The sequence below is a fragment of the Haemorhous mexicanus genome, chromosome 5 (assembly GCF_027477595.1).
Source record: "Haemorhous mexicanus isolate bHaeMex1 chromosome 5, bHaeMex1.pri, whole genome shotgun sequence".
Classification (NCBI taxonomy): Eukaryota; Metazoa; Chordata; class Aves; order Passeriformes; family Fringillidae; genus Haemorhous; species Haemorhous mexicanus.
The window spans coordinates 69,554,440-69,574,595 of record NC_082345.1 but is presented as its reverse complement, the minus strand read 5'-3'; the positions used below and the strand labels follow the sequence as shown (position 1 = coordinate 69,574,595).

Sequence of the window (20,156 nt, the reverse complement as noted above, 5' to 3'; positions counted from 1 at the left end):
CTCCTCTCCTCTCCTCTCCTCTCCTCTCCTCTCCTCTCCTCTCCTCTCCCCGTCCTCCTTATAATTACTCTGCCCTGTTAATATAAATTTTGCTCTTTTACTTCTTGTCATCCTCTGTATCAATCAGGAAAAATTTATTTGTCCACAAAAACATCCCCACAGTGAACACAGATGCCAAAAATCCCATCCTTGTCTCCAGTTGTGTCCAGCTGCTCTGGAAACCCCTAGCACTGGTCCTGCAGATGTTCTGGCAGCCTTCAAGCTCCTGATATGTTTTGAAAAAGCAGATGTTACTAATTTGTAAAGCATCTTTGAACTTCTCAAGGGGGGCTGACACATTTGGTGCTGTTTCTAAGCAAATGGGGATTTTTTTTTTTTTGTCTTTCTGTTTTTTACCAGGATGTTTTTTGGGTTTCTACACCACCTCTTGTGAACCCACTCAGCTATGCCAACCTTCTGCTTATTTCTGCATCTCAGTCCCTCCCTCATAGCTTTTCAAGAGGAACATACTCAACCATGCCTTTCCCATTACTCGTGGAAATGGCATGAAATTCTGTCCTTTTTGCAGGTCTCCAGAGGAGCTGATCCCTGAAATTGCAGTGGAGTGGGTCTAAAAATCATAGCATGTGTCAGGCAGGCCCTGTGTGATGTGTACCAGCCTGGGTGGACAGAACCCAAATTCCTCATTCCTCTTGAGTTTCCTGCATGTGTAGCCTTCCTGGTCACTCTCTGGACAGTGTCACCAGCAGGGACAGGCAATCAGTGCTGACACTTTAATGGCATTTTTATTTAGGTTTGACATCCCCTGTTACTTGTCGAGAGGGTTAACTTGTGACCTGATCTGACTGCTAGTCCTTATCTCTGGAAATGATCCAAACCCTAACAGGAATGAAAGGGAAAAAACACACAAGGAAACAAACTTTTTGGGTTTTGTAGCCAGTGAGAGCATTTTGGGTTGTATTTGGACTTTGCATTTTGGGAGGTTCTTTTCGCTTTCTTTGCAGAATAAACAAAATTCTCACAAAACTTACAAGGAGAACAAAATGTTTTACTTCTTTCTTTCTTTCTTTTTTTTTTTTAAGGAAGACAAAGGGAGAAACAGGAAGAAAAAAATCCAATCTTTTCATCAAGCAACAAAAATACCAGCCAAAAGAAAAAGATATTCAACATGTGTTTGGAAAATCTGTAAGAATAGCAAAGGTGTAACTATATTAATTATACTTTCTCAGCTTTATACAAACACTTATAAAACATGAATGAATACCAGAGGGAATACTTTTCTTAAAAAATGAAAACACAAGCTTTTCATACCTATGCCAGGAAAACCAGTTCATTTATTTAAACAGTAGTTTAGAAGCCAGAAAACAAAACAATAAAAAGTAGTTACTTTTCTATGGATTTAAATTTTGGAGTTAAAATCTCTTGATGGCTTCTAGGGAAGTCTAAGTTCTGTAGTTATTCTCAGGAAACAGCATTGCTGACTCCAGCAGAAAACAATTCAAATTGTGGTGATGTGGAAGGTGGAGCCTTTGAAACCAGTGGAGCTTGAGGAGGAGTCAGAATCTTAAAAAATGCCAATATTATTTCAAGAGGGAAAGAAAAAGTATTTCCAAAAGGAGCAAAACTGGAAGGTAATGAGAGTCAGCTTCTGTGTTCTGCTTGGACTGAAGCTCACATTTGAAAGCTGATATGGGCTTTTCCAAGTGCAGGGATAGTTTCAATCATTAACACTATCAGCCATGGATACTGAGGCCTAAACCCACACTGCTTGAGCAGAAGTCAGTTTCTAAATACCTAATAAAGGATATGATGGACTTTTCTTTTTTATGAGATAACCAAGAAACAGGTTTTACTTCATATTTTAAGAAATTAGACGATATCAAATGTGTAATAAAAATATTTTCTATAGGATTTTAAAATATATACATATATAAACTACCTAAATTTTTAATGCCCTGTTGATATTGATGTGGTCTCTACAGGTTTTAAATGTAACTAAGTGAGGCTGCCCAGCAACCTCCATTATACCTCAGTGACTACAAAACTTGAAGTTTTGTCCACACTGTAACTTCAACCTGCTTGAGAATGGGATCTGAAATTGCCTGCTGGGCCTGATCCAACACCCACTCATAGGCTAAGTCCACTCCTGACTGCAGGATTTGGGATTAGACACAGTCCCAAAATGATGTGGTTTCCAACCCAGTTGGCTGACCAGTGATAAAGGCACCTGAGGGAGTTACTGAGAGCCTTGAGGCACTTATTGGAAAAATAAAAGTTGTTATATATTCAATTTAGAATACTTAAAGATATATAGGGACAGTCTTAAGACAATATGGGCACATCTATACTTCATGCTGGAGAGAAGCACAAACTGCCTGAGTCTGGGACAAAGCCTATGCCCAGGCACTGGATGTGACTTCAGTCAAGCTCAAGCAAGGCTGAGAGCCTGGGGGTGATAAGGGAGCTTGGAGCATCCATGCCTTCATCCTTCCCACCACATCCATCCCTAGATCCCAAGCCTTGCTTGCCCAGCCCATGAGGAGGAGGTAAACTGGCAGGAAGAGCTCCTGTGTCAAGTGCCTGCAATGGCCCAGAGGTCTGGGCTGGCACTTCCATCAAAGACAGCCTAAAGCTGGAGGTGGAGCTGGGTGAGGGAGGAGAAGCACAGATGACTGTCAGGCCTTCTGTCCACTGAGAACAGCAGGACATGACTTTGGGCTGTGCCAAATCCAGCTGGCATTCCTGTCTAATCTGGCACTGTGTCTAAAGCAAGTTCAGATTCATTTTCCATGCAAGGTTTGAAGCACAGCATAGACAAGGTGTGAGGGCCAGACCCTGATCCAGTGCAGACGAAACTCACTGGCCTGAGCACTTACCCTTGCATTATACTTTCAGGTAGGTACCGTGGGAGTTCTCCTGCTTCAAAGAGTTAATATAGGGGATTTGACCACCTGCAGAGGAAAGTTTCTCACTGAGCTTTCTGTTCACCAGCTCCATGTGCCTGGAGTTTTTCCTGGCTTGCCGGAGAGACCTCTTGACTTTCTTCACTCGGTCCCGCAGCTGCTTGTTGCGCTTCTCCAGCGTGGCCACTTTCTGCTGCAGCTTCTTCACCCTGTCCTCCTCCTCAAACAGGGCCTTCTGCACCGAGGAGCACATCAGCTGTGGGGACAGCAGCAGGTCAGCTTTGCACAAAAAGTTACCATAGCAAGGGTTAATTCAGGCTTTGCAGAAAACACCTCACAACTTTTCAAAAGCTGAATGCTTTTTTGGGGGAGCTTTTACTTTGGTTTTATATCCTTTTTAAGTAAAACCCTCTCTTTCACGTATGGATTTAGTTAAGACCCAAAATTGTAGATCTTAATGATACTAGTGATTCAAAATTACTTTTAGGAACTGTTTTGTCAGACCCGTCCAGTGCACTGAGGCTACATTGAGTTTATGGAGAAAAGCTGCCCTAATTCTGGTACTAAACTGGAGTTTGGGTCAAGGGATGTCACTTTTGGAAAATTCTAGTTTTGATTCAGCTAAGCAGCCCTTCAGAAACCCCAGATACTGATAAGAGCCTGCCCTTTGCTCTTTATGTCAACATGTGAAATAAGGACAGCACCTGCCAAACACAGAACTGGTTATTTCGCTTTTCCAAAACAGGGGTGTCTTAAACACCTCATTATATTGGCTTGTTTAAGACAAAACCCTCTAGGGTAAGATCTCAGCAGTCTCTAGGAGCATCCATGATCCCATAACTTTAACACAAATTTTTTAGGGGGTCATTGACTGAAAACTGCCCTTCCCACTCTACCCCATACAACTTACTGCAGTATTGCCCCCAGAAGGGACATCAAGTTCTTGATGTTCTCTCATGCCAGTGGCTCTTAGATGGGAGATAAAAAAGACAGGTGGTTTCAAAGGTGCTGCCCCCAAGGCATCACTAGAAGAACAGCTCACAGGGCATTTTCAAATCCACTGGGTTGGGTGATGGTACAACTGCAAAACATCTGCTGGACAAGTGCTCGTCTTCTCCTACCTCATCCTGGGATGACCCAAAAGATCTCTCTTATCTCATGGGGATGTTTATGGTCTCACTGGTTTCCTGTTTGTAGGTGCAGCAACAGGAGTGGGATGGCAAACACCAGCTGGGGCTGCTGAGGATTCAGTTCCCAACACACAGCCTCACTCAGAATGGGATTCAGCTGCCTTCTCTTAAGCAGCTAAAAGTGAGACTCAGGTCTGAGCTCCTCTCTTTGCATTTCCCCGGTAGTGTCTGCAGGGAGAGACACCCTTCCAGGGGCTGATTTGCACCTCCTAGGGCAGAGGGAGGAATCACCCTCTGAACACAACCCTCTCCTTTTACTGACCACAAAGACACCAAGTTCCATTTTTTTTCTACCAGGGAAAAATTTTCCAGGCAGAAAAAGAGGAGGTACCTGGAGCTCAAGGACAGCTCCACCAAAAAGTTTCTGATTTAGAAGATCCACATCAAAATCAATTTCTCCTCAGGTGCCTCCTGCTTTTTTTTCTGCCCTACAAAAAACATCCTGAGATATTTAATTGTGCATGTGGGACTTTCATCTTGCTGCTGCACTGTGAGGACAGGCAGTGTATTCTGCTGGATTTATCTTCTAAACACATCTAGAAATTTTTCTATGTGTGTCAAGCACTCCTGGAGTCTGGATGGGCTTTCTCTGGCAGAACATTTGGAACAGACAGGGAATCTAAATAAACAAGTAAATCCTGACTGTGATGATGAAGGATTACATGTTTCTTTCCATCTTACTTTGTAGTATTTTCAACAACTGAAAGCTGGGGAGGGAGCCTGCCTTGATGAATAACATTTCATTTGCTTTGGAAACCCCCAGCAGTGGGAAACCATGGCCAGTCAACACAAACACAGCAACTGCTTCCACTCCCTTGGAAGCTCTTGTTCCTTGAGCAAAATCACTGTGGGGTTTTGCTGTATGGCAAATTCTTGCCCCAACTGTTCTCTCTCTAGGGCTCTTTTATAAATGCATGCTAGCAAGATGGGGAGCTCACAGATAGAGGGCCAGAACTTGTGCTGAAAAGGAGAGAGTTTGGTTTTGATCACTGTTCAATCCAAGTGGTCTTTGAAAACAGCCAACACATCTTGGCTTTTGTGTTTGCCAAACCCTTGCAAAACCTCAAGCAGAACATTTCTTGAATTTAAATCCCCGTAAAGGAGGACACTGAAGGAGTTAGGGAAATATGTTTGTTGGGAAGACATGAGGTGGAAAATCTACTTCACCAGGGATTTCCTGCATTTTCCCTGGATGCAGTGTAAGGCATGGCCTATGCCAGAGTCCAGTGCAGAGGAACAAACACTTCATGCAGCTGAAGTGGGAGGTTGTGTGAACCCAACTGCGTTTCATCTGTCTGGGCTGGCTGATGGGGGAATAGCAGGCATCAGAGATAGAATTATCCTCATCCCAGAGACACTCACAAACATTTTTAGGTTGGTTCTTTGTCAGCAGAGGTATACCTGCTCCACAGAGCCACTCAGAAACTTCTCAAACACTATCAAAAAGCTAACCAGCTCATTTGCTTACACTGTTTTTCTACAGCACTCACTCTCCAGCTGAAACACACAGTTTAGTGCTTAAATTATCTGGAGATATCCAGAGACATCACAGGAACAGCACAGTTCTAAAAAAATGAGGCACTATCTGACATGCAGGGCTTTGTTTGCCAACAGGGGAGGTGATAGGAAGAGCCCAGCTTGATAATGGAATGCCTGCCTGCAACTGCAAGACAACCAGCTGGAAAATAAACACTTTGTTCCTTCTACATAGGGAAAAATAACAAGGTGGAGTCCTCTCATTCTCACTGGCTGGTTACAAACAGCATTTTTCACAGGACTCTGCAGTGGAGGATGATGATGGTAGTGATGATGATGATGTTTAAGTGTGAGTGCTGTCCTGCCCTTGCTGTTACTGCTGGGGCTGTGATTCACCTGGCTGCAACCAAGTTATCCTTAAACTGGTGCTGAGAACTGTGCAACTGTGACAGCTGTGAGCTCAGCACAGCCTGGATAACCAACCCAGCTGCTGAACAAGCTGGTGAGAAGTTAATGAGTCCAAGCAGCTACCTGGATGCTTGGGAAATGAAGAGAAGATCTAGGAAATGGCTCCTAAGGCAAACCTTATAGGTAATTTTCCAAATTCCATTCAAAATTTGGATTCCCTAATGCCCATAATTCAGAAGAGTTGCTTGGTCTGAAGATCCATCTGCATGTCTGCTTGTTCCACAGTTTTGTTAGGAGGGCATCCTCAGCAGTGGTACACCCAGGTTCAGAGCAGTACCAGAGATGTAATGAGAAAAGTGGCACAAGATCCATACAGATCCTTAGGATTTATCCCAGACAGCCTACAGCTGTGAAACTGCTTATTAAATATGTTTGAGTATTTGTCTGAGACACCATATCACAAATATATCAAGTTTAAAGTTTCACCATATCTAGGAGATATACAAAATCTGCCAAAGAAATCAGCACTGTAATAAATAGAAGAGAATCACAGAATCACTGAGGTTGGAAAAGACCTCAAAGATCATCCAGTCCAATCATTAACCTAACAAACTGATTTTGGATCATCACATTATAAGCATGCAAACCCCTTACCAAACACCCTGAACTGATATATATACACACTGTTCTTATTGACAGACACACACCTGCCTTCTAGAAGCCTGATTTGAGGGCACAGTTGATAAAGGTGCCATGGATAAGGGTGTAATGGTAGTGTTCATCCACCACAAAATGTCCATAAGTGATTGAAGTTAGTAACAGAACTCCAATCACTCAAAGCCCAGCAGTGACACCCAAGTCTTACCCTTCACCTGCCCAAGGGAAAGATGTTGATTCCCAGCTATCTCCTCATGCATATTCCTGATGGCAACAGTGCTAAAAACCACTGGAGTCCCACTACCTAAACGTCTTTCCTGTGGGAGTGTGTGGCATGGAAAGAAAGACAAGGAATCAAAGAATAATGGGGGAGGTCTGGCAGAGGGGAGTATTGGGTTTGGGATGGAGTGACTTAACCTCCAGTTACTGGGGTTTTTCAGCCAAGACAAATACTCATGCTGAAGTGTAGAAAAGTCCCTGTCAGCACTGTTAAAGCATCGTGTTGGGTGAAGTGGTGGGGGCATGGCAGTGCTGAGTTAAACCTTTGCTTGCTTCAAGAACAGCTTTCAGAGGTACAGAATTGGGGTCCCAAGGACATATCCAACATCACTGGCATTAATGGAGATAAGCTGGGATTTCACCCTAGGACCTCATCAGCAAGATGCACAGGACCTGGATGGAGAAAGAAATTGTTGTGGCTGTTGTTACCTTGCTGAATGCTGGGTCAGCATTTGCCACAGGAAATGTAATGTTTGTAGCACAGCTCTCCAGTTCATTCAAAATATTAAAGATGTGGATTTCTTTGGGTATGAAGCACTGCCTACAGGAAACCTCTGTCAGGCTACATCCACTCTCAAGGTGCTCTTCTTCCTCATTTCACTCCTCACTACAAGCAGATTTTCTCTGCTCCTTAGAGGCAGCTAGTCAAGGCAAGTCATCTTTCCCAACAGTCATCAGAGAGGAATGGGCACATCCTAGAGGAGATATCTTGCCTACCTTAGACACTTCCCTTAGGTGGACCACCTTTGGAGGCTCCTGCCTAGATAATTATCTCAGACTGGGATGGATGTCACCATGAGTCCCATCAAATGGCCTCTGAATGGCACTGACTTCCCAGGGCAGGCTGCAAGGGCAAGATACAGATAATTTTCTTGGAGTTTGGAGAAACTTGCCCTGGAAACAGACCCAAATCCATGTCCATGTGCATTTGGGAGTCTTTTTGAAGAGCTTTGTTCTGACCTGTACCAAATCACTGCTTGGTGTGAAGGTATCTGAACTGCTGGTGGCTCTCACCTGCAGTGGGTGTTGCTGGCATCCATTTCAAAACTCCACACTTCCCCTTCAAACTCACAGCCCTTCCACCCCTGCTCTGGCTGGGGGAGGTTTTACAGGATGCAGGGTCATTATGGGGCACTTGAGAACTGGTGAAAAGTGCCTCAGCCATGGAGGTGCCTGAAGAGAGGTCCCTGGCCCCAAAACCACACCCAGAGCTTGTCCTGAGGCATTGCTTTCCCCTGGCACTTGGAGCCCTGAAGCCTGAGAAGCTGCTGAGAGGATGGAAACAAAGATAGCAAGTGACAGTCACATCAAGTCACCTCTGCCAGGATTGGAAATGGGGAGATGGGAATTTGTTGTCACAGTCACTGCCAGTGCCCAGGAAGGGATTAACACTTTATTCCCTGTACTTGTGAAGGAAAAAAGTCAGTGGGTTAGCAAGTATAGAAACCACACTAATCAAGACAAGAAAGGGGGAAAAAAAGGAGTAGGGTGTGAGCCAGACTGCCTACCACAGGCACCTCACCCGTGCCAAGTGAGCAGATAAGTCAGTCCTGACAGTAAATCCCTAAATTCCCTGCCCAGGCAGTGGGAGACAGAAGGTCTCCAGGAAGAGAAAAATAAATCAAGAGGGTACGACCTCACTCTGGGGCATCTCCAAGTTCCTTTCCTGTGCTCGCTGACCACGCAGCAGCCAGGGAGGCACACAGGGGCCAGCCCGCTGCTGTTCCCCGGCAGGGCGGGGACGCCGCTCTCTCCGGTTCCCTTGGAACGCGTTCCTCGGAGCGCTTCGCCCGGGATGCCGCAGGAATGCGGCGCTGAGCTGGGAGGGGAGCTGCAGGCAAGTCTCGGACTAAGCTGTTCAGCAGGAGCAGCCGAGCTCCTGCTCCTCCACTGAGCTCGGTGCTCAGCCCCACCTGCCCCATCCCTTGTGCCTTCTGCATTCCCAGGAGCCTCCCAGCCCCAGCAGCGCTCCCAGTGTGTACCTGGGTCAGGGCTGGGGAAGCAGAGGGTCTTGGAGCCCTCACAGGTTTGCTCTGCCAGCCTCTTTGCTGAGACTCACATCACCCTCCTCGGCCTCCCTCCCCCAGAACTTCTCAGGCTGGCCAGCAGAGTAAGGAACCGAGGGGTGGCACACGCCTCCGTGGTGCATGAAAGCAGAGGCAGCAGCCAGGACACCACTCCTGGTTCTCCACCACTGCTACAGGGCATGCACAGAGCCCATGGCAAGGACAGCGAGCTCACAGGCTGGGCAGCTTGTGGGAATCCATAAAATCAGAGGGGTTTGGGAAAGCTGCAAAAGGCAGGCCTCAGAGACAGCAGAACTGTGATTGGAGCTGAGCAGTAGTCATGAGATTGGTCAGCAGAAAAATTATGTAAAAGTAAGAAAAGTAAGGACAAATAGAACAATAGTCTGTGTAGAATAACTTGTCTAGAATAACTCCCTAAGCTACAGAAAAGTTTATCTGGCAAGATGTTAGGAAGTTTTAAGCTTAATAATGGAGCTCTGTGCATTGTGTTTTAAGGCTTACAAGGAAGTATTATATTTGAAATGAACAAGCATTGTTTTAACTGAAGGTACGTGTGCTTATAGTGGTTGGATAGAACTACTGTCAATATGCTTTTGCTTTGTGTGGTCAAAAAACTTACAAAGTTGTAACATTAAGCTCTTGGTCTGCTGCCTGAGATGTCAGCTGATGGCATCTTCCCATTGTCATAACCATGTAATGAGGCTGATGCTGGAAAATAAAACAGCTCAAGGCACGTTCATAGCAGTCCTGTCCTGTTTGTGATTTGTACATGGACCCTGGCAGAAACACAACCCAAGCAGATGCAGCATCTGCCTTTGTTCCTTACAGCAGCATGCGTGGCTGGTGGGTATTCCCAATCCACCTCTGGGCTGTTCCTGGTCAGGAGCACACAGGACAGCTCTGGATTGAGCAGCTCAGTTCCAGCCAAATGATCCTGAATGTTAAAATACACTACCCAGCTGAGCTTTAAGGAAAATGTTTTGAGGAAGGATAAACAAAATCTTTCCTCCGTGGTTTTAACAAGCAAATGTGTGTTTGCCTACTTTACAAGGCAGGCTGCTTCAGAGATTTCTGAATTTTGCCCTGCCTGAATGCTGAAAATGTCCAAATTACAGAGTCACTTTTGGGTTGTTTTTTTTGTTTTGTTTTTCTTGGGGTTTTTTGGATTTTTGGTTTTCTGTTTTGTTTTGTCTCAGAGTGATTTCAGTCTTAACAGGGCTTCAAAAGTCTCTGTGAGAGGCTTTTTTCCCCAACAATATGTACAGAACCTTTCCATTACCACAGCTACCAAAGTTACCAAAACTTGCTATCCACTTTAATTTTCGACTCAGCTTTTTTCCCACCTAGTATTACTATTCTCTCAATAAAACCAATTAGGTCTGATATGCCTGAAACTACTTTGCTAATATACCTCACCCCAAGTGTATTGTTCTCTGACTGAAAGTTGCTGTGTGACCATGTCTCCATCTAAACTTGTTTTACTTGGCTTGTGTTTCAACAGGATTAAATCACCATTCCCCCCACACATACACACAGAGAACTAATTAAATACCCAGGAAGGGATAAAACCAGCAAGATCCAAAATCAAAGTGTATTGTGTCCTTGCTTCTCAATGATGGGAACTCAGGAGAAAAGGAGAAAATGCTGATCAGAGCACAACAGCATCTAATGATTTGCTCCTATTTATTGAAATTTTTGAATTAACTGACCTTTACCTTGTGTTACTACAGCTTCTAGAAACCTCCTTTATTTTAGTGTTCTGTCAAGTAGAGGGCATACACCTTATAGCACAGTGGGAGAGAGGAAAATACAGTATATCCAATTATACCATCCCCAGATGCAGCTGAAGCTGAGACCCAGAATCAGATAGTGAAGAAAAATATTTATCTTTAGCACTATTAATTTGGATGAGAACAACACTGGTTGAAAGTAGCATTATACCTGGTTTGGGGTCTTTACATTGGGGTCTTTACATTACTTCAGTCTAATATTTTGCAACTTGTGGATTTCCCTGGGAGTCCTGACAGAGGTGACTGATGTTTTGGTGTGGCAAGTGCAGCAGGGATGTCTGTAAGCTGAGGTTTACTTAAACATGGGTGTAAGGGGTACAGGAGAGCAGGTGGAAGACATGGACTCTGGGAGAACAGGGGACACATGGAAACAAGGTTGGTTAAGGTCTTAAGGAATTCAGAACCTCCTGAGGGTGAGGCCATGCCAGACCCCCCTGTACCCCTCAGCAGTTTCAGAGTGCAAATGCTCAGAGCCCACATCCTCTGTCCCTGAGGAGGGAAGAACTGGGATCAGTAAATATATAATAAAATAAATGTTATGTATCATATGAAGAGAACCTTTGTTTCTCTGTCACCTGTAAGTCAAAATGGGGAAAGAGAGAAGCTGAGCAAATCCCAGCAGGCTGTGGGTGGGTATTGGCAAATGGCCACAGCGTGACTGCAATGCACTAAATGCTGCCTCTCAAGAAAGCAAAGAAATGGACATGTAGTGTAATTTGAGGCCACGTCTCCTCCCCAGACAATATATCATATCCAGGGGCACTTGTATGCACAGGGGGAGAACCCACGCTGAGAAAGGCAAATGTTTAAAGTTAATGCAACATCTATAAAAGTCAAGTTCCCCTATAAATCCCTCTGCTCTGGATGTGTTGGCTTCACACTGCACACAAGCTGCTGCCTTTACAAACAGATAGGATTTCCTTGGCTGAAGGCTCAGCTGGAAGCCCTGAGTGTGCCCTGCTGCTGTGCACAGCTTTGGGATTTCAAAGAGAAATTGCAGGTGCCCTGGCACAACCTGCTGCCCTGTGGTGCCAGTAGGGAGGGGGAATGTTCATATCTCTTCTGAGCATCCATAGGAACTTCTGCAGACATTTCACTTTATTTTCCAAATTTCTATTTGGGTCCAGAAAAGCACGGGGACCACACTCAAGCTTGTATTTATCTGTGTTTGGTAGGTCCCTTGTGGTGGGCTTTGCGTCACCCTGCTAAAATAGGTAACCTCAGTCCTGGGTAGGAAACATTGGCTTTTTCTACAGTCTTTACAGGGACAGAAATTCCTCTGGAGGATGAGTCAGAGGAACTGATTTAGAGCAGGGAATCAGGCACTGAAACTGAGTCGAACAGTACGGAAACAACTCCAGCACGGCGCTTACGCACACGGTGGAGACACCCCTGTCATGGCAGGAGCAGGACAAGAGGCTCTAATGAAGCCTTTCCCTGCAAGCAGGAAGGGATTTGTGAATCCTGCATGGAAATGAAGGCAGCAGCATTGAAGTCAGGCTGGGTGAAACACTAAGGCTTGACAAAAGGCATCTGCATCTGCTCCTGAGCTGCTCTGCAAGCCCAGAGCAAAGGGAGACCTCAGCAAGGAGCTGTTTGCTGTGCCCCATGCCAGCAGGGCTGAGGACTGAGCCAGCAGGGCTGAGGACCAGGTCCGGCCCTCATTCAAGCACGGAAGCGCCACAGGTTGCCACAGCATGAAGTGGAAAAGCCTTGGTGAGGTTGAAGAAGCAAAGACAAAGGGAAGGAAAACCAAACATCTGTGATCTGCAAGAGCTCTCTGAATAGTGTCAGTGCTGAGAAAGGGACCAAATGCCTGAGAGACCGATCAGCAGCTCTGAACAACAAGTTCCAAGCACTAACATCTGGCTGATGGGAGCTCACTGCTACTCACAGATATTCCTGTCCCACCAGGCAGCCCAGAGCAGCCTGTCCACAGCTCCGGCTGCTGCGTGGGCTGTAAATCCTGAAAGGGCCCCAGACCACCCTGGGTGAGATAAATGGGCAACAGGCTACTCTGAAGATGGCAGGATTTGGCAAAGAGACAGTTTTCAGTGTGGAAAGATATGGTATTTAGGGAACCACCCTCCTGCTTGTATGTGCTCAGTTGGCCCTAAGCATTTGGGGCATTAATGACTGTTTCTATAGGAGACAAAAGCTGTTTTCACTCCAGTACAATTCCTCAGATCAGGTTCTATTCCTGGGCCAGTATTTCCATTCTCAACAGAAATACAGGGTCAGGGAAATACAGGATCGTATTTTAAATCCAGTGTCATATTTAGTGGCCAAAGTCCCTCCCTGCTGCTTTGCTGAATTTCATACAGACACAGAAGCACCAGAAACTCCCACCATGTGCTACACAACTTACTGCCTTGCACAGGGAAAAGCTTTTCACACAGGGCTGGCTGCAATGCCTGCAGAAAATAAGGTCAAAAGGGCAGCATGAGTCAGGCCTCCCCATACACACAAGCCTGGAGCACTCTTTCCAGGCTGACTTCAGGAGAAGGAGGGTTGCAGCCACAGTTACACAGGACAAAATGCTCACAGGGCTGGTGGATGCCCTGTGGTGAACTCTTCCCTCCAAGCATCTAAATTATAGAGCACACACCCCACTGTTGGTTAATGTTGCAGTGGTGGCTCTCAACTGTTTAATCCTATGTTAATAATTGTGCTGGAGAGAGATAATTACATAGCAAGTGCCACACCACTGCACATGAGCACATGGTGATACCTTAGAGCTACAGTTCAATCAAGGACTACCTTGGGGTTTGGCTCTTTTGTGAATAACTGCACTGAGGTCTGAAAAATCTCATCATATCCTGCTGTTATGTCTTTTTACCTGCAAAATCTGCTATTGTTCCTGGCCAAATCCTTAGGGACAGGCAGCAAATGCTTCCCCCTGTAAGTCTGTGTTACTGTTTGTGTGTGCACAGGCTTTAAACATGATTATGAAATTAATTTTCTCTATCAGTCCAAAATTCTTCAGTGGAATTTGTTATGCTTTTCCCATATTTCTCTGACACAGAAGTTATCTGTACTTTCACCAGCTTTGTGTTGCATCAGCAATAGCAAGGGCCAGGGAGGGAATGGACAGCCTTGAGGAGCAGATGATCTGGATTTCCTCACACACCCCTCCTGTAGTAGCACAGCACCCACACCAGTCACCATCCCCACAACTCCACAAACACTGCCTAACATCACAGAATTTAAAAAAAAGGAAAAAAAAAGACAAAAAAAGATGGCAAACCCACTCTGAGGAAGTCAGGACCTAGGCTCCAGTCTAGTTCCATAATGAGGACACTTGCCCTGTCTTTTGGCAATGATAATGTTGGAAGAACAAAACCTCTATCATTCTGAGCTGTGTTATCTGAACAGCTTGTTCTCATTAAGCAACATGTGCACTTCACACCTCATCAGAGAGGGCAGATAAAATCCTTGTCCTAATCAGAGGAATGGGACTGGAGGTCTCCACTCCAGTGAGGACAATAACCAGTTAGGGACAAGTAGGTCCAGTAAACAGCTTCCCTGTGCTTCCATTCCTTGTCTCCAAAAATAGGGATTACAGAACAGCTGTGATTTATAGAGTCTCTGAGTCATTATAACCTAATCCAGAAAGGTCTCCACTCAAAGCCTGAATGGTGTGTATGGGACAGGAGCAATAGCAGAGCCAGGACCCATGGGCAGATACTTGACATGCATGCAGAATGGCCACAGTGCTTCTCTGTGCAAATTCAGAATATGAGCCCAAAACCCATGTTTTTCCTTAGGTGCTGGTAGGCATTGCCCATAACTACAGCCTTGTCTCCTGCAAACTGCAAACATTGTTCAGTAAGGATCCTGGACAAATTGCCCATCACTGGACCATGTGATTGATTGAACTTTCAGTATTGAGGGATTCAGTCAATACAAGTTTGCAATATAAAAATTGTATCTTTCTGTGTCCCTGATCAAGGCATTTAAGTCTACTTTATCCAAGAAGGGGAAAATCCTGGCTTTGTGAACATGGCTCAGATATGGCTTAGATACATGAGCAATGCCCATGGTCCCAAGACCAAGGTTTCAAGCATGATCAAAGGGACAGCTTCTAGAAACTGCCTTTATTGGGCCATGGAAAATGAAACAAACCATTCCTTAGGCACCATTCACCAACAAAATGGGTGTGAGTGGTTAGGCAACAACATGGTAATGGTCATTCCTCTCATTATTCTGGACCTAAGGGTCAGTAAATGAGCAGAAAAGCCAGCAGAAGAATACATTTTTACAGGAATGGAAGAAAACTTTTATTCTCACTCATTACCTAGGTCAGAAATCAATGGGAGTGTGAGCTAATCTGGAAGAGCACAGCATGAACATGGCACTAAGCCTCTGGAGGGAATGGTAAAGACCCTTTCCTGCAGATATTTGAGGCCTCTCTTCATCAGCCAGATGTGGTTTAGGGTTAGTACATGTAAAGTGCAGCACAAACTCAGCTGATAAGACTGGATGACCAATTTGTTTAATCTGAGCCCCATCCAGGTGATCTCTCAGTTCTGCCCTGCTCTGTTTAATCCTGTTAATAAGTACATCCCTGTACTGGCCCACAGCACCTACACTTCTCATGGCAGTCAGTGTTACTAAAAGTCAACCAAACTGATTTATCCTGCTCCCTCCAGACATTTGTGAGGCATTTCAAGTGAAGAAAAACAAACAGAAAAAAAATCCTAATAAATTGCATAATTCCAAATGTTTTTCCTTCCACATTCTCCCCACCCTAGAGACTCTGCCACTTAGTAACATTTCTTTATTTAATCCCTTCCTAAAATACCCTTTTACCATTGAGAACTTTGCAACTGTTTGGGAGTGGGCCGAGTTGTTTGCTGTTTTGATGGAAAGAGAGAAACTAAATGATTTCCTGGCTGAGATTTGTGCGTGAAGATTTAGCTTGCAGCCAGACTTTTTTAGCCAAGTTTTAAAATCCAAAGATAATTCCAGCTCTCATCATCAGTGACTTTTATGAAGCAGTTCAGGATATGTGCAGGAATAAAAGGAAACTACTCACCATGGAGGTTTTCATGGAAATGAAGAGACACATTCTTGCACAGAAGGAAAGGGCAGGAACATATGTCAGCCTAAACAGAGCTGTCAGAAAGCAGAATCCCAGCTTACTAAAAACTCATGAACATGCTGATGAACCCATGGGTTTCTTAATGCTTTGGATGCAAACTGAGAGTGCAGCAGAGGCTGCACTTGCCTGTGGACAAAACAAAGCTGAGTTTTGCTTGAGACATCAGGCTTTTGGAAACTTAAGAGCAAATGCCTTGATGTGATACTGTAAAGATGCTCCTGATCTCCTGAGATTATTCAGTTCAATGCTGGTCAGCTGGAAGGTATAATGGTCATGTTTTCTACCAAAAGGACACAGAAATGCCTCGCTAAGCCATGGATAATGTTGTACTTTTCCACATCTTCTATCACATTTGCCATGCCAGATCCTGATAGGCTGACTCATGTCTGAACAGTAAGGTGGCCAGAGCAGGTGTCAGGTGGACAAGCTTAAAGGAAAGATTAGAGAGGAAGAAGAAACAAGTAAATGAAAGTTCCAGAAACCCACAGTGAGACTTGTGTGCCTAAAACTCAAGGTCTCAGCTGAGATACCCCAAAAAGGCTTGTGCTGTTGGCTGCATCCACATGAGCAAGTCAATTGGACAAGAGAAATGTGTCTGTAGACTGAAGCTCTAGATGTGTTTGGGGTGAGCAAACAGACGGGGAAAGGGCTCAGAAGGTGTGTGAAGGACCAGCTGTGGATCCCTCATGTTCCCATTGTATGTGCTGGTGCACACCATACAGGCATCTGGAGCAGTCTGGCTGTTTCCTCCAGGAGGAACCCACTCATTGTGCAGCAAAACCTCTCTGTGAACTGAACCAAAATCACGTGTCTCCTACTCACCAGACTCATTCCCTGTCAGGATGGAGATTGCACTGATTTGACACATCTGGCAAGTTAAGACAGCCCCTGTTCCCTCAGGTGCTTTGCCTGAGCTCAGTGGCTTGGGAAACTTCAAACAGGAGACCTCACAACCACTGCAAAGCCTGCAATGCAACTGCTTTCACATTTGCCCCTCATCCTTCCTGATGGGCCAGCTCCAGGCTCTGGAGGTGTTTCACTGGGCTGGTAGAGGCCCCTCACAGCTCAGCTGAGGACAGGAAGATGTGCAGTGTAGCTCTGGGATTGTGAAATCCAATTATAACTCAGAAACAGCAGCTAGTGGCTCCCCAAAGCCATCTCCTGCCACAGCTCACTACGTTTCTCTCCATGAAGTTCCTCTAGAAGGCTCAAGCAAGGAGGCTGGCTGAGCTCTAAATCAACTCACCTATTTCCTGCCACTTGGTGCACTGCAAATCTTTACTGGTGCTGACATCCATGCTCTCCCAAACCCCTACATTTTTAAGAACAGTTGAACCAACAAGCTGGGAGAACACCGAGCCTGTGAAGCCACCTTGGCTGTGTTTCAATGTCTTCTGGGAAGATCCTAATGCAACACAGACGTTCATGATATGTTTGCACTTGCAGCTAAGTGCTGGCTACACGTGAGCTTGTCTGTAATGAGCTCTCTCCACAATACCACACATGAAATACAGACAGAGAGACAGGCATATTGGTTTCAGAGTTACATGGGAAGGAAGGCAGATGTCTAGCAGCAAAAAGAACTCAGTAGATACAAGGACATTGCCTCCCACTGTCCTTGCCTTAAAGTCAGGTAAAAATTGTTTAGACATTCCAGAAGTGAGTTCCTGAGATACAACCAGAACAACTCTGAGGTTGGAGCTGGACTGAGTTCCACAGATGTTCAGATCCAGCAAAAAATGTCAAGAAATGTGGCTGACCTTTTGGTTTTGGGGCTGGAGAGTGACAGACCAGAGAAGATGTTTTGCTATGGACTCTAGGCTGCGAGTCCAAGACTTGCTTACATGGCCAGGCAGCAATTTGAATATAGCAACAGAAAGGAGAACAAAAGTAATGTGGTAGCAGCTAAAGAAGCTGCCATCTGTCCAACAGCTCATGACAGCTTAGTCATGCCTTTTGGAGTCAGTGGTGTCATTGCTGGGAAGGTGTAAACTCATGTTTTGCATTAATGACTTTTAAATACTTAAATTTAATGAAGACTGTTGAAAATGGATGTCACATCTTTTCATGGCTGAGGGAATAATTCCCAGGTATTTCAAAGCTTAATTATTCAAAAAACCTTTTCAGTCAATTAGAACTGATGCATATGTAATAATAATAAAGAAACACAAAAAATATAGGGATAATTCAACTTAAACATCAGTTGATCCCGTTACTGGGCTCAGACCCTGAAGTTCAGGTGAAAGAAGATCTCACAAGCAATGTTCCACCTCTACCACTTCTCAAAGTAGACCAATACCCTAAATAAATGAAGCTACTGTCATCCAAAAAATTCTGAATGTGGCTTCATATTTCAAACTCATTTATTACTTTGCTTTCTATGTATAGCTCACAGTTTGTGAGAGCTATACAAAAACACATAAAAGGGAAGAGGAAAAGAGAGGGGTGCTATAATAAATTCTGCATTACCTGAGAAGAAAGATAGGTAAGTGTCTTCTTGTGCCAACTCTCCTTGGTGTTAAATTGCAGGAAGGGTTTATATGCAGTTATAACCTCACTGATTCTGAGCTGAGTTTTGAATCTTGGGTGGTGACACAGTGGTTACAATTGTGGGTTGCCTGGACTTTAAAAATGTGGTTAAATTACAATAAAGTTACAGTAATGGCCATGACAAAGAATGTCTGTAGCAACCACAAATGAGCACTCCTCAATCTTCACCCTGTGTGTCTGTTATGAGTTTTACCACTACAGGCATTGCAGCTCACAAGTAATTCTCACACAGCATCTGTGAGGCTTGCAGGAGCTCAGAGGAAGAGGACACAGCTCTGCTCAGCTCTGACAAATTACAATCAATTCACTGTTACAGATTGTCCATGTCTTCCAGGGCAATACAGAGTTGGGAGGCACTTTCACTCCTTGTAGCCAGCTGGGTCAAGAGCTTCCTGAAGGCTACCCCAAAAATCTGTCCCTGTGTTTCATCAGGACCAAAAACCCCAACCCTGTAGCAGCTGTGAGAAGGTGCTATTCCATCATTGCTTTCAACAATTGCTGGACACCTCTGAGCACAGTCTGCCCCAGCAGGAGCAGAGTGATGCATCACTGTGTCCCCAGCTGTGGCAGGTCAGCAGTGCTGCAGATCTCCATCTCCCTCCTGCTCCTTTTCAAACTCCAGTGTGTCAGCTGAGTTGAACCAGTTTTCTGGATGCCTTCCCACTTCCTTAATACTTCAGCAAACAGCACTGAGTGTGAAAGGGCTCAGTGCACATCTTTGAAGGAACCCAGGCCTGACAAGCTCTTCTTGGCTGTCACTCTGTGTCAGAGATACATTTGCCTTTGTTTCCCCTTGTTTTTAAAGCTGCTCTGTAGTGTGTTTTACTGCATTTGATGGGGAACTTTAAAAGACTCCACAGAGCAATGCTTCTTCTCACCCTGACTCCTCAGCTATAGTAGAAATTGGAAAGATGGTGCCTTGGACAGCTTCTGACCCTCCTCTCAAGGCTGCTTCTTATTCACTCCTGTGGTTCAGATTTCTTTGTAAACATGGCTGTACATGATTTCCTATGACCCACAGGGGGGAAAATCACTAAGAATGGGCTTTGGGGCAGGGACAGTGATTTCTCCATCATATGTAATGTAGTCCCAAACCCCACATTTTCTGTCAGCCAAACTAGAAAATAACATGCTGTCCACTATGAGGCAATGAAGGCAACAAGAATCAGTTCTCTTTAAACCAGATTATATCAGACTTCCTGTATAAAGTTGTTGGAAGTTATTCCTTTTGCTCACAAAATTACTTCAGCAGGTGCATATCTTTCCTAGAAAAGAGTTCCAACCTCTTTTTCAGTGATAGAGAATCTATCATGACCCCTGGCAAACTAAAGATTAATGATCTACTTCACTTCAAAACCCCACTGTATTTAGGTTGGGTTATATAGACACAGATTGCTGCCAGTTTCAAGCTGCAGGTCAAAAAAGAAAAATATTTAAGGCGGAATACTTCTGGTTTGATTTCTGAGTCAGGAAATCCTTCCTGTAATTGCAGTCTGCCAGGTAAGACACACTTCCCCCTGTGCTCTCACCCAGACCACAGCCAGGTGTTTGAGGAGGTTCTACTTTCCTCTTCAGAGAAACACAGTGGCCCCTAGCAATGGCTAATTACCACTCTGCTGATTGACAAAATGCCAAGGAGTGAGAGCTGCTGCCTCCATAACCGATAATTACATTTTTGTCAGGCTGCCAAGGTCCTCACACACACCTGCACCCTGCCCACACAGTTGTTACAAAGAGATTTATAATAATTAATTGTAGCATTCCTATCACGC

The 20,156-nt window shown here is 44.8% G+C and overlaps 1 protein-coding gene across 1 annotated transcript in view; it reads right to left on the bottom strand.

The window, feature by feature from the left end:
* Positions 1-920: 920 nt before the first annotated feature.
* Positions 921-20,156, bottom strand: part of CCDC3 (coiled-coil domain containing 3) — a 35,648-nt gene continuing 16,412 nt past the window's right edge. Inside the window, exon 3 of the mRNA XM_059847496.1 lies at positions 921-3,159. Coding sequence (XP_059703479.1) covers positions 2,884-3,159 — 276 coding nt within the window. The 3' untranslated portion in view covers positions 921-2,883. The remainder of the gene's footprint in view (positions 3,160-20,156) is intronic.